General features: G+C 42.1%; 1 protein-coding gene across 5 annotated transcripts in view; it reads left to right on the top strand.

Annotated features, from left to right (window-relative positions):
- The window catches only part of ARMC2 (armadillo repeat containing 2), a 242,905-nt gene that overhangs the window by 147,204 nt on the left and 81,637 nt on the right, over nucleotides 1-14,064 (top strand). For all 5 annotated transcript variants that reach the window (XM_059889700.1, XM_059889698.1, XM_024996614.2 and 2 more), the window contains one exon: nucleotides 11,835-11,911. In XM_059889700.1, coding sequence (XP_059745683.1) covers nucleotides 11,835-11,911 — 77 coding nt within the window. The remainder of the gene's footprint in view (nucleotides 1-11,834; nucleotides 11,912-14,064) is intronic.

Below are 14,064 nucleotides of genomic sequence, written 5' to 3'. Positions count from 1 at the left end.
AGAGCTGTTTTTCTTTTCTTCTTTTGCAAGCCTTCAAATGTTGTGGAATAATCTAGGAGGGTTCAGTATTTATTCCTCAGTCTGGGACAGCAAAGGCATTTTCGGTTACATATTTTTATCTCACACACAGCAGAGGAGAAATCAGTTAGGGACTGGTGGCACTTCTTCCTGACGGTCCAGAATTAGGACGTGCTGGGCGGCAGCACTGGTTGCTTTCTTTTCGCTTTGTTAGGATGTCTTTTGCATCGTTCAGTGAATTGTGTCTGCCCTGGATTTGTCATACACCCTGGCAGGTTTAATTTCCAGTAACATTTTGGCTTTATGAATCTTTACCCCCTTTAATCATTGGATGGGATTTTTGTTGAGGTGGTGCCAGAAAAAAAATTTTTTTTATACAGTAGGATTAAAACAAACCAGAAAATGGAAATTCTTAGCAGTTCTTTCATTAATTGCATTCATGAATCAATCTGGAACACTTGAGATGGTTGTTTCTGGTAAACATTTAAGCAAATAATTCCAAGAAATGATCTTTGCTGTGTAGTGGAGTATTCCCAGTCTTGATGCTAAAGCCCTACCCTCAATTAACATGTTTTCATGTTTAGACCAGAAAGTGGGAAATGAAGACTCCTGTCAGTGAGCTGAGCTGGCTGGAGAAGGGAGAAAAGAGATTGCGTAACTGGAGCTGACAGGGGGTTGAGGGCTGAGAAGGAGAGGGCGGAGGAAGGGAGGTCAGGCTCCGCACAGGGTCTTTGCTGCTGATCTGGCGTGGGAGCCGCCACCTTCATGCCTGTGCTTCATGCCTAGCGAGAGAAAGGAGTAGTTTAATTTGGTGAAACCGTGTTGATTTTAGGGAAACCCTTAATTTAGAACAAACTCAGACCTGGGGTGGACTGGAGTTTAACTTTATGTTGGTCGTGATGGAAAAAGCACTTGCTAGACAAGGCATCGTTGCAGACAAGGTTGGGGGTGGGGAAGTGGGCACTGTTTAACTTTCCAGACGAGAAAAGCACTCTCCAGCCCTCACTGAACTGTCATCTTCAAACCATGTGCCAGTCAGCGACAGCCTGTGTGTCCATGCAAGGATTCCAAGTTTGGCAGGCCTGCAATCAGCAACACCCCATCTTCTCTTGTTTTATGTTGCTATATGTTTTGAAAATAGCTTTCTTCAAAATACATATGTGTGTGTGTATCTCCATCATCTATCCAGTGGTTCTATCTGATGAACCCTTTTATACATCTGCTTTTAAAAACCTTCTAAGAGTTTCTGTGTAAATATTGTTCAATTTCTTGTGGTTTGGAAATGTGATTTTTAGGAGGAAAGTCCAAGAGCAGTTACTTGTGGAGGGTTCAGAACTCTTTGGGGGTCAGAATCTGTGGGTTCAGAATCAGTTCTCTCTCAGCCACTTGATTCAGCTGTATGTTCTTTTTTTAAAAAGTTTTTTTTTTTTTTTTAATTTATTTACTTGGCTGTGCCAAGTTGTCCCTGCAGCAGGCCAGTTCTTTAGTTGCGGATGGGAACTCTTAGTTGAGGCACATGGGATCTAGTTCCCTGACCAGGGATTGAACCCGGCCCCCCTGCATTGGGAGGTCAGAGTCTTAGCCACTGCACCATCAGGGAAGTCCTCAGCTCTGTGTTCTTGGACAAGCCTCTGAACACTTCCAAGGGCTCAGTTTTCTAATCTATAAGCTGTGCTCCTTTCACCCCTGTGTCCTCCTAGCACTCACCAAAAGCTGTGAAATGAGAGTAGTCGGTTCAGAGGTGGGCATGTGATCTACACCAGGCCAATTGAATCCTTCCCTGGGACTTCTGCCAAAGCCTTTGGGGAAAGCGCTCTTCCTCAAGGTTCCCAGGCTGGAAAGAATGACATAGTCTTGGAGCCAACAGTGGCTATTTCATTGCCTGTAGAGGGTGACTGACAGGAAGTGACATATAAACAAGCAGAGCCAAGGAATGGAGGCAGTGACTAAGTTCAAGGGTGACATATAAGCCCCTAAATCCAGCTGTGCGTGAGGCCACATCCACAATATGTTCTTTTCTCTCTCTCTCTCGCCCTTCTTTCTTCTTTCTTTCCTTCCTTCCTCTTTCTTTTCTTTCTTCCTTCCTTTATTCACTTTGACAGGAACAGCTGATGGTACTTTAGTTTTTTGTCATTTGGAATATGGCAACCAAGAGTCTCGTTAGCCTGTTAGACTCTGTGAAACAGAGACAAAGGCAAGGACAAAGCAAGAAACAAAGCGAGTCTCTCCGTTAAGGAAGATGTATCCAGCAGTCTTTAACTAGAGAAATGAGAGGTAAGGATGTGAGCAAGCCACAGGAGAAATGGGGAAGCCACAGTCAAGGCCTCATTCAGGAGCCAGAGTGTGGGGAACCCCCTGTCCAGTGGTTAAGGCTTTATGCTTTCACTGCTCAGAGTCCTGTTTCAGTCCCTGGTCAGAGAACTAGGATCCCACAAGCCGTGCGGTGTGGCCAAAGTGCAAAGAGCTGAAGTGTGAAGCAGCACAGGGGAAATGGAGCTGAGAGTGACACGCTCTCCTCACTTCCTGTGATCCAGCCAGTTGTGTGTGTGTGTTTATGGGGGAGGGAGTTTGATAGATTAGAACCTAAGGAACCCAGCCTGTGAAGAGGCTTTTCTGTGAGTCACGAAACCTGCTACATACTGTACACATGCTGCAGGTTGAGAAAAAGGACAGACTTTTCAGATAGATATTCAGGGAAAAGTTGAAGCTACAGAGCACCCCAGTTCTCGCCCTGCATGGACTGTTTTCATTCTTCAACAAATCCATGGCTCTGTTTCAAGATAAATAACGCTAGGACAAGAGTGAACATGGAACCCGAGCATAACTTGGTAATGAACATAACAAAAGACAGATGAAGGAAATGGGTCGCAAAAGGAACTGCCCTCCAAGAATAAGGAGAGTTTTACAAAAGGGAAAAGAGCTCTCCGTTGGCTTGTAAGAATGCAAATTAGAGATTTTAAGTCCTTGATCTCGTGAAGAGAGAGAGTACACTCACAGTTCTTAAAAAAGAAATGAAATAAAAATGTATAAACATGGAGAGAAAAGCCATATCAGAAGTAAAAGCAGCTGAAAATGCAGTCAGATGTGGTGGTTAAGCTAGAGGAAATCAAACATAGAGGAGTGAATGAGAAAATAGGAAAATGATTAGAGAGACTGAGATAGAAATGAGAGGCATGGCACTTGTATTCCTGAAGGGGAGAGTTCTCTTCCCTTCCCCCATCTTACTTTGACTAAGTGCCAGGCACTCTTCCAAGTGATTTACATATATTAACTCATTTGATATTCACAACAACCCACTGAGAATGGAAAAGATGGGAACAAGAAAAATATTGACATAATAGAAGATGACGTTCTGAAATAGAGATTCAAATCCGAAACTCAAAAGGACACGTCATGTCCCAACAAAATTTGACATGGAATAATCCACACTAAGACATTTCTAACAGTGTTCAGCACTAGTACCGTGCCCAGTACGTAGAACACACCCCATTAGAAATTGCTGATTGAGTGCGTAAATGCAAGAAGGCGGCCTATGGCGATCAGGCTGAACACGCAAGTCCCATAGAAGGAGAAAAAGGCTGGCTGCCTCTGGCTTTATTAGAGTTTCTCTCAGTGCTGGAAGACAGTGGAGTAAGGCCTATGGAGTCCTGAGTTCCAGCCACGTTGTCCTTCAGTTAAAAGGCAACAGAGAGACCTTTTCATTGTGAATGGATTGGGGGACTACAGTATTCACGCACTCTGTAGAGAACTCTTTGACAACAAAATGATGAGTCAAACTTCAGAACTGAGGAACGAGGGAGCTATCATAAAATTATCCATGGTGAGTATTGACTTTGTTTTCATATTGAATTAAAACTAAACAACTCTGAAAATGATGGTTACGGAACAGAAACCTTGACGATTGTAATATTAGCATAAATAACCAAAACTGGTTCCTGGGAGAAAGTGTGAGTGAATAGATGTGTCAGTAGCTGCAGTCTGAAATTGAAATATGTAGTTGAAAGAGTGATTTCAGCATCCTAATGCTTTTTATTCTTTCTTTTCTTAACTTTAGAGAGATCTTTTAGAAACTAATATCTCTTGTGAAGACCCATTCATCTGAAGCTCTACAATTCCTTCAGTTTCTGTTTCTCTGTCATATTGAAGTAAAATTTATACTTTATACTTTTAATTACATTGATACATATAGTATTTGTGTGTCAAATCCCATTTATATGTATCTTTTACCTGCCCTCATTCTTTTGTCTTTTCATCTGAATATATGCAAAATATATCTGGAATGGTGTTTGCCACATATTAACTATTTATTTCTGGGTGGTGGGGTCCTAGATGATTTTCTAAATCTTGTTTGTACTTCTTATATTGCCTGGCCTTAAAAATAATAAATATATCATTTTTTCCAGACATAATGAAGTCATTATTCTTTTAAGAAATTAAGTAAATGTGACTGAGAAACTGTTTCCTTTGGGAAAGACAGACGTGACCAGAATGATTTTGTGGAGTCCCACCTTCTTTGACAGCATCTATTTGACAAAGATTTCATGATGAGCAAAGCCCTGGACTAGTGGGGTTGGGAGATACACAAATAATCCCCATCCATGAGGCCCTTCCTGACATGTCAGGCTCTGATGCTCAAGCGCAGTTCTTGGAGCAGCAGCATCTGCATCACCTGGGAGCTTGTTAGAAGTGCAGGGTCTCAGACCTGCTGAATTAGAATCTGCATTTTATAAGGTATCCAAGTGATTCTAATACACATGAAAGTTTCAGAAGCACTGTTCAATGATTAACACTAGAGGAGTGAAAGAACTGGAAAAAAGGGCCTTGGGAGTTTAGAGGTGCAAGAACCTATCTCTGACTTGGAGATCAGGGAAGGTTTCCTGGCCTCTGTGGGGTTTGGGATGCCCCTTGAGGATGATTTTCAAAAGCGGGGTGGGAAGGCTCTGTGTTCTTTGCTACAGGAGCAGCATAAGCCATGGGGGGATTTGACTTGGTGGTAGGTTCAGAGAAAGGCAGATGGCCTGTTGTAGTGGACACATGGGTCCTGATGCTGTAGACTAGTACATGGAGTGCTGAGAGGTTTTCAGGGGAGTGATGCTGGCAGCTGCATGAAGGACAGTTGGAGAGGGAAGAGGAGTTGTAGCCGTTCCAATGGGAAGATGATAATGTGTGAGCTGGAGCAGCCCACTGGGACATGGGAATGGAGAGCAGATCGTCAAAACCATGTGGAATCATTTCCTCAGAAACGCCATGGAACAGGGTAAATGCCAGCAACTCTCCACTGTGCTGATGTACTCGTTGCTGCCATAGTGAGAAGCTACAGGGCTCTTCATGTGAGACCCCTTGAAACTGGAGCTGTAAAAGGTGAAGGGGAACATGGAACTGTGGACTTTCACTCTTAAGTAAGGGAATTTAAGCCTAAGTTAAGCTAATGTGATTAGCTACAAAGCAGTGTCTAATCAACTTTCTATATACAGAACTTGAGTAATAACCACTTGGGTTTCCGTGAAGGCTCTGGTAAAGAATCCACCTGCAATGCAGGAGACGCAGGCTTGCCTCTGGGTTGGGAAGATCCCCTGGAGAAGGAGATGACAACCCACTCCAGTACTCTTGCCTGGAGAATCCCATGGACAGAGGAGCCTGGCGGGCTATAGTTCACGGGGTCACAAAGAGTTGGATGCATCTGAGCAAATGAACAACCATAACCAGTTAGTGATTATTCAAAAAGGTGCAAGAGTATATATATGCATAGTCTCTGAAAATGTATATTTTAAATCTTGGACCACCAACTCATAGCTATGGTAACCTTGGAGGATTCTCTCAATTTTGATCTTCTGACCATTCCTCTAAAATCATATTCTTTAATTTCACTGTTTCTGTGTAACCATTTATGTAGAATTCAATTTTAGTGTTAGTTATTAAGATAGCGTACTAGTGTCTGGGAACTGTGTGTCTGGGGCTTCAGGCTATGAAGACATGATAAAGAGACCAACACCTTTTGGTGGTGGCATTCTTGAACTGCAGTCAAAAAATCAAAGAGACTGCAGAGCAGGGGCCAGCAAACTAAGGCCCATGGGCCAAATCCAGCCTACTTGTTTTTGTAAATAAAGTTTTATTGGAACACAGCCATGCCCATTCATTTATCTACTGTCTCTGGCAGCTTTCACACTACAGCCCCAGAACTGAGTATTTGTGACAGAGACTGTGTGACTGCAGAGCCTAAGATGTTTACTGCCTGACTTGAATCTATACAGCTTGAGTCTAGTTCTAAAAATGAAAAGTCGTCTTCTTAGGGCAAGGAAAATGTTAGCTCAAAATTTGCTAAATTTTCTTTTTATCATGTGTATCTGTTAAAATTTTCTTCTCCATTTTCACATGTAATTATTTCCCAAATGGAAAAATCTCCCCTAATTCCAAATCCTCCCACTTGTCTACTTCTTTATATCTTTTTTAGTTATTACTCCAAAGAAGGAATCAACAAGCTATAGCCCTAGAGCCAGATCTGGCCAACCACCGATTTTGTTTATGTATTTTTTACAGCCCTTGAGCCGAAAAAATTTTTCCCTACATTTAAAAATCATTACATTTTAAATGGTCACAGGAGTATCTATATAATAGCCTCTTTTTTGCCACCTGACCCACAAAGTATAAAATACATACTGTCTGGCTCTTTAAGAAAAAGTTTGTTGACCTCTGCCTAAAGAACCTTGGTCATAGTGATGGGAAGAATTATCTGAATTATAGCAAGATGTGAATTTTAGAAGACCTTCAAAGAAATATACTTTTCTTTCTTTGGAATATAAATGATCCAGAAGTAGACGCTGCCAACATGACGGTCGTGTGGATGGGCAGTCGTAACCCAGGCCGGATGTGGTGTTACGTTGTCTACAGAGCTTGGTTCTGGTGGTTCAGAATGAAAGGTGGGACTTGTTAATGACTGGGAAGAGAGAACCTTGTTTTTGCTCTGAAACATGGGCAGCAGAGGAGGGTCCTGGGAATGCCTTTCCCACTCTGCTTTCCTCAGGACTCCAACCTGATTACAGGCAAAAGCAGAGGAAGGGCAGAGCTGAGAGAACTGCAGAAAGAGAGAGCCAAAGCCCTGATCACACCACACCTGAAACCTGAAGCCTACCCCTGGCACTCACCTTTTGGGTTACATGAGCCAATTAATTCCATGTACTATTTAAGTCAGAAGTAGGTTTCTGTTATTTGTAGACGAAGATATCCCAGTGAAATGGTCTTATTCTGGCTTTAAGAAGGATTTCACAAAAGAGCTTTAAAGAATATTTTCTGGAATTGTTTTATTCTTGGTACATCAGAAGATATTCCAAAAAATCTAATTATGGTCTTTAACAGCATGAAACAGAAAGCTGAGAAGAAGAACAATTATACTGGATGACTGAATCAAGATCTAGAAACATCTAATAGGCAGGAACTCTTTGCCAAGTATAACTGTGAAACTTAATGAGGAGTCCAGTGTAGATGGGGAAATCTGCCTTTAGCTGCATATGGAAGACAAGACAAGACGTGATGTCACCACCAAAACTGTTCATGCGATTTTAGGCTGCATCATTTAGAACCTCTTCTCTTTGCTCCTCAGGCCACACCTTTTGCTCAACACTGGGTTGCAGACTTTAAAAGGAATCCAGACAAACTGACACTCAGAGTAACTGAACAGGCTGGTAAAGTGATTTGAAACCATATCATATGAGGAGCAGATGAAAGGACTGGAGTCTGTTAATGACATCACTGATACAGCCATGATAACAGTAAAAGCTTACTGAGTACTTGTTGTGTGCCAGAGCTGTGCTAAGTGATTCCACATCACATCGTTTAATCCTCACAACGATCTTACTTTGAGGGGCACTGTCATTTACCACCCCCTCATACGGTGGCTCCGACGGTAAAGAATCTGCCTGCAATGCAGGAGACCTGGGTTCAATCCCTGAGTTAGGAAGACCCCCCCTGGGGAAGAAAATGGCAACCCACTCCAGTATTCTTGCCTGGAGAATTCCATGGATAGAGGAACCTGACGGGCTATAGTCCATGGGGTCACAAAGAGTTGGACATGACTGAGAGACTAACGCTTTGACTTTTCACTTTCACATATATCAGATAGGGAAACCAAAACTTCGGTTAAAAACTTACCTGAAGAAGTCGCAGAACCATAGGATTAATGCCATAGGAGATGAACTGAAGTGGTGACCATGACATATTCTGAGTATCTGAAGGATTGTCAAGAGGAAGAAGGATGAAGATTTGTTTCATTAGAAGAACCAGGATCAGTGGGTAGAAGTTAGAGTGAGACGGTTCTTCTTTGAGTACAAGGCCATCTAGTCTTCTCTTTAGCAGAGGGGGAATTTTCCTGGATGCCTCCCTCTCTGCTTCATGCGCTCTGTGAGACACAGGCTGTACTGTGCCACAGAAACCCTATTAGAGCCACCCTCGCCAGACTGGAAAGTTGTTCCTCCAGCCTCATCTTCTTGGACTTGTTAATCATGCTCACTTTCTCAACATGCTGGACTGCATGAGAGCATATGTTGTCTCTCTCTCTTTCCTTTGGACCCCTTCTCCCCTTTCTGTTCTTTACCCCTGACTGTCTGAGACAAGGCCATGTCCTGAGATTCTGGTCTTGGGGCCACTGTTCTGATGCTTCTCATCCTGGTGTATTGCTTGGACCTTTAACGGAGCTCCTTTCCCGATTTTCACATCTCCTTTGCCAATGATCCACTTATCATCAGAAACTCAACCTGGCAAAACACAAACTTGCTTTACTCCTCAAACTGTGCTGCTCTTTCACCTCCCCACTTCTGTTACAGCGGCCCTGCTGTCCTGTTCCTCCGCATCTGCCTTCTCGTCTTTCTTCAGCCTGGAATCAACCACCAAATCCTACTGACTTTTCACTTATAGAGTCTCTTGAATTTGTTCCTCCTTCTCCAGTCCCACCATCACCCTTAAAGAATTAGTGCTTGTTACCTCCCTCCAAGTCTCCTAAATACCACCGTCATCACATAACTTCAGATCTCATCATTTCCTTATTTAAGAACCTAGGGCAGATCCTTATTGACCATCAAATTGGGTCTGTTTATTCAACCCAAGGTTTCAAGCGGCTGTTCCCAATACCTCCCAGCAGAAACTTATTCCTAAATTACTGGCCCTATACAGTCACTGCCCCCACACGCCCTACCCACTAGGCTTCTCCCACTCCTCCTCACCTTCGCTCATGCTGTTCCCCTCCTGAGAGCAGTGTTGTCGTGTGTTGGTTTGACTCTTGTTCCTTTAAGTCCCACCCGGTGGTCCACGTCTCCCTCTCAGTAATCACTCCATCCTCAGCACTTTTCTTGTCCTTATAACCTGCTGAATTTCTCGTTCTAGTATTTGGTTAGAGACTCCATCAGAGTTTTCCATTTAAATAAAAGCTTCTTTGGTTCCTTGAAGCAGGTTTTGATTGTCTTCTGGGCAACACCTTACATGTTCTTTATCACAGTAACACCCACCACTGGATTGCTCAGACAAGTGTTTGTTGACTCAGAACAAAAGAGCAAAAGAATACTGACAATTTATTAAGTTCTTCAAACACAGCAGTCAGTGTGCTAAGTAGAAACATAGCCCTCATTTTAGGAAAAGGAAACCAAGGCCAAGAGGTTCACTGACTTACACAGGCCACGTGGCAGACAAGGGTTGGACCCCTTTGATCCCAGGTAGTTTGGACCCAGAGCCTGCACCCCCTCAAGCACTGTACCGTGAAGATCACATAGAGGATTAGTGGATGCCAAGGCCAGCCCTGTGCTCTACCTGCAGTGCAGGAGACCCAGGTTCGATCCCTGGGTTGGGAAGATCTCCTGGAGGAGGGAATGGCTACTCATGCCAGTATTCTTGCCCGGAGAATCCCATGGATAGAGGAGCCTGGTGGGCTACAGTCCATAGGGTTGCAAAGAGTCAGACAGGACTGAGTGACCAACAATTTCACGTTCAACCCTGAGCTCTTCTTGAGAACCAGTAGGATCCAACACTGTCAAGGTTTGATGGTTGATAAGAAGGACCCTTCTTAAACATCCCCCCCAAGTGGGGACACACAAATGTGGTATTTAGGGGGGCAGCCTTGTCATGGCCATGTCCTCAGGGAGGAGGGATCAGGGACTTGGAAGGCCGTTAGGTGCAAACTATCCTGCTTGATTTCAGTAGCTGTTAGGACAACGATGAAAAGAAAGGCTTGCCTCTATGGTCCTCAGATTTTCTTATCATTTCTAGGAGTGCTGAGTCTGGGAATGTATTTGGCCTTACACCCTGCCAAACTTTTGGTATTTTGCCTTTTCATAGGATTGATTTCCTTTATTTCTGTCTTCATCGAGATCTCCATTTGGATCTCTACTCTTGAGTGTTGACGAAAAGGATTCCATCCCCATTTCTTTCTCTGACCAGGACTTCTTGCTGCCAGATCTGTTGTTTTGTTGCTGTGTATAAAATAAAGCAATTGTTTTGGAGTATTAAATAATCAGACTTTTTGGGAAGAGTAACTTGATCTTTTCTCTATTGCACGATAAGAGGAAATGTTAAATCCAGTGTTTTTTAAAAAAGGAAATGTTTACGGAAAAAATGATATTGGGAGAAACTAATCCTTGGGCAGCAGTCAAGGCCGAGGGCCAAGACACAGCACTGAACATTCACTGGGAATCTTACTCCAGCGGAAGCAGGAGCAGTGGACAGACAGACATTCGGATGCTTTTGGCTGACCATGGCCACGTGTGTGTGCATTCTTCATGATTTTTGTGGCAAATATTATATTTGATGATAAAAATGAAATTTTGTCATAAAACTTGCACCATCAATCTCTTGGTGTTTTGTGTTTTTTTACCTTGGAATTTTGTACAGATAGTTAAAAATAACTAGTTTAAGCATCAGCTCTAGCTAAAGAGAAGTTATGTCCTTCCTAGACCATTTCCACATTATATATAACCTTCCAAACGAAACCTAAGCATATAATTCTGCTGTTGGCCAGCCACCAAATTTTCATCTGAAGCACAAAATACTTGTCATCTGGGGACTGCCTGAATTTACTTTCTATTTTTTAACATTTCAAATATTTCTTTAAAATTTTTTTCATAGACTATTAATTGTCAAATAGAGATTGGAGACATGGCAATTTGGTGGAAAGAGCAGTGAATTGGACATTATGAAACCTGGGTTCCAGATCTGACCCCCCTGTGTGATTCCTGGACACATCTGATCTAACTGGGAACAGTTTTCTTGCCTGCAGCACATGTGCACCAGAGTGTGAGAGAAAGAGGTCTCCTGACCGGAGTGTGAGAGACCAGAGTGTAAGAGAAAGAGGTCTCCTGAACGCTCGGCTTTTGTGATTCAAGCACAGCAGAGTTCTTTCTTATTGTAACAGTGACCTCTTGTGGTATAGATCCTTCATCAGTTTTTTTGGTTTGCAAAGTAAACTTAGGATTTATTTTGTTGTTGTTTCTAAGTAACTGTATTTCGTATTGTAAGGCAAATCTGACTTGTCTTTAATTTTTATTTTTTTAAATTTTATTTTATTTTTAAACTTTACATAATTGTATTAGTTTTGCCAAATATCAAAATGAATCCACCACAGGTATACATGTGTTCCCCATCCTGACTTGTCTTTAAAAGGTAAATCTCAGCTGAAAAATCAGAGGTTGATTAAAATGAGGTAGTAAGAGCACCAAACTCCATTTCATAAGCAAGTCTCTGTGGTTTCTTCAGAAATTGTATTTAGCCTACTCTTGACACAGAAAGAGAACCGCTTTGGCTTTTGTGCTGAGTGCTGTGTGTATTCATCTTCCTCACAGAGACCAGGGGAAGAGGCGTCCGAGGGCCTCCTCAAGCTCCCGCAGCCCAGACCAGAGCAGGCTGGACATCAGAGCAGGTGAGGCTCCTGCGTTCCTAGAGGTCCCCAGCATCTTGTCCTCAGCATCTCCATCTGTAGAATAATCTTTTGTTTTAAAGATGTCTGATGTTGCCTCACTCTGAAATTTCCAGGAACTTTATCCAGCTTGGTCTCACATCAGCATTTATTTTTATAAATTTTTATTATTTTCACAACAGTCTTAGCACTTTACCCTTACTCGACTCCAGTGCCTCAAGCATCTATAGGTTGTAGTCTACACATAAATGATTTTATACTTCCTCACAGACGACTGCACGGAAATTATTTTGTAGAAGCATTTGGAAGGTTGCAAAATGTGACATTTACACAGTTCTTAAGTTGATTGAAAAGGAGTCAAAATCATGGCTTACTTAAATGACACTGTATTAGCTACATCAAACCAGCCCTTTGAGGCTTTAAACTGTTTGAGGAAATACGTAACAATATAAATCACAGGCTAGAAATGCTACAGAATATATTCACGCAGTGGGATATAGCACTTAGAAAAATGACCTGGAGTACATTTATAATACTGAATGAAATGAATATAAACATAACATCACATGAAAAAATTAAGCTGCAAAAACAAAGGCATGTGTTGTTATGGATACAGATCTATGTGCTAAATGTGATAAAAATAACCATTCAGTTTAGCGTGGTGGTAACCCTTGGGGAGGGGGATGGTTGGGGGAGGCACACAGAGGGCATTAACAATATCTGTAATGTTTATTTCTTTGAAATGAAGAGAAGGAAAATACAGTTAATATTTGACCAGACTATTTGTGGACACACAGGTGTTCATTACCTTCTTCGTATAATTTTTTGGTGCACATGAACTTTTATGAAACCAAGCTAATAATTCAAAAAATATTTTCTTATCTTCCAAACTAATTTCTTATCAATAAAATGACTTTTGTGACCAGCAGGAATTTCTGTAGTAGTCAAGAAAATCTTAGACTGATTTCCCAGTCAGCATTGTTGCTAAGCATCTTACATGTGCATGCTAAAAACAGCAGCCAATAAACATTGTGTTAAGTTTTTGTGTCCCGAACTCAAAGCTGTGGTGAAGAACTATAACCACTGAGACAGCAAAATCTTCAAAAAAACATGCTGAAATTTCTGCTTGACTTACCCAATTTCCTGTTGAATCATAATTTTTATATTTAGCAAACTGTGAACCTAGATGAAAGTGCTCTCTAGAATGTTAGGTTGTTGCCCAAGACTGAGACAAATTGTATTTATTTATCATCTGGTGATCTTAAAAAGTGATCACATGACTCCAGGCTTCCGTTTCTAGGGTAGGAGCTGGGTTAGTGTATAAAATGAGATTTCTTGAGAGCGCAGAGTTGGAGGAGGTGCGTGAGGGGAAAGGCCATGGCTGGACACCCCAGCTCACAGGGGGGTTCCTGGGAGAGGGTTGAAAGCAAACTCTTACGCCACAGTGTCTGGCTAACTTCTGTTCTGAGAAGAAACAAGTCTTGGAAGCGCTCGGAAGGGCCTGTGAGGGCCTTTCCTTTCCAAAGGTTAAACAAACTGCTCTGTGATTTCTGGCTCACCCCTGTAATTCAGCTCTTCCTGGGGTGAACACGTTATCAATTTTGTTTGTCCTGACAAACGGTTTGATAATTGTGGTTTCTCACAGAGTGGTTCTGCTTAAGAGAGCATACTGCATAGAAGGTAAAAAACAAACAAACCTGATTTCAACTGAAATCAGTGAAATTTGGACTCACTGAAGTCTGTATTTCTAAGAAGTTTAAGTTTGTCATGGATAATTGTCTATTATATTATTTGTCTGGCTTCTTATCTCTGGGCTTTCCCCTTGCCTTGATGTATGTTGATTTTATTTCTCATACTTTGGACTTTGAGTGTGTCCGACACCTGGGAATATGAGCAACTATGTTGTTTATACAGCTTGAATAGTCGTGTTTACTTTTAGGATCCGTATCCGTGATTTATCAGTGTCAGAGAAGATTTGTAAGAGTAATGAGCCAGAAGATGGAGGTGGTGGTCTGCAATCCTTTTCCTGCAGGTCCTGAACCTCGGGAGCTCTGAGAGCTGAGATACTGTATAAATTCATTTAGTGACAGTGCCTGACCTGCGCTGGTGGGAGTCCAGTGCTCGTTTTTGTTTCTTTAGTGTGTTATAGTCACATG

Source organism: Bos taurus, chromosome 9 (genome assembly GCF_002263795.3).
Source record: "Bos taurus isolate L1 Dominette 01449 registration number 42190680 breed Hereford chromosome 9, ARS-UCD2.0, whole genome shotgun sequence".
Taxonomy (NCBI): Eukaryota; Metazoa; Chordata; class Mammalia; order Artiodactyla; family Bovidae; genus Bos; species Bos taurus.
The sequence above is the reverse complement of the archived record's forward strand: the minus strand, read 5'-3'. Positions and strand labels throughout refer to the sequence as shown.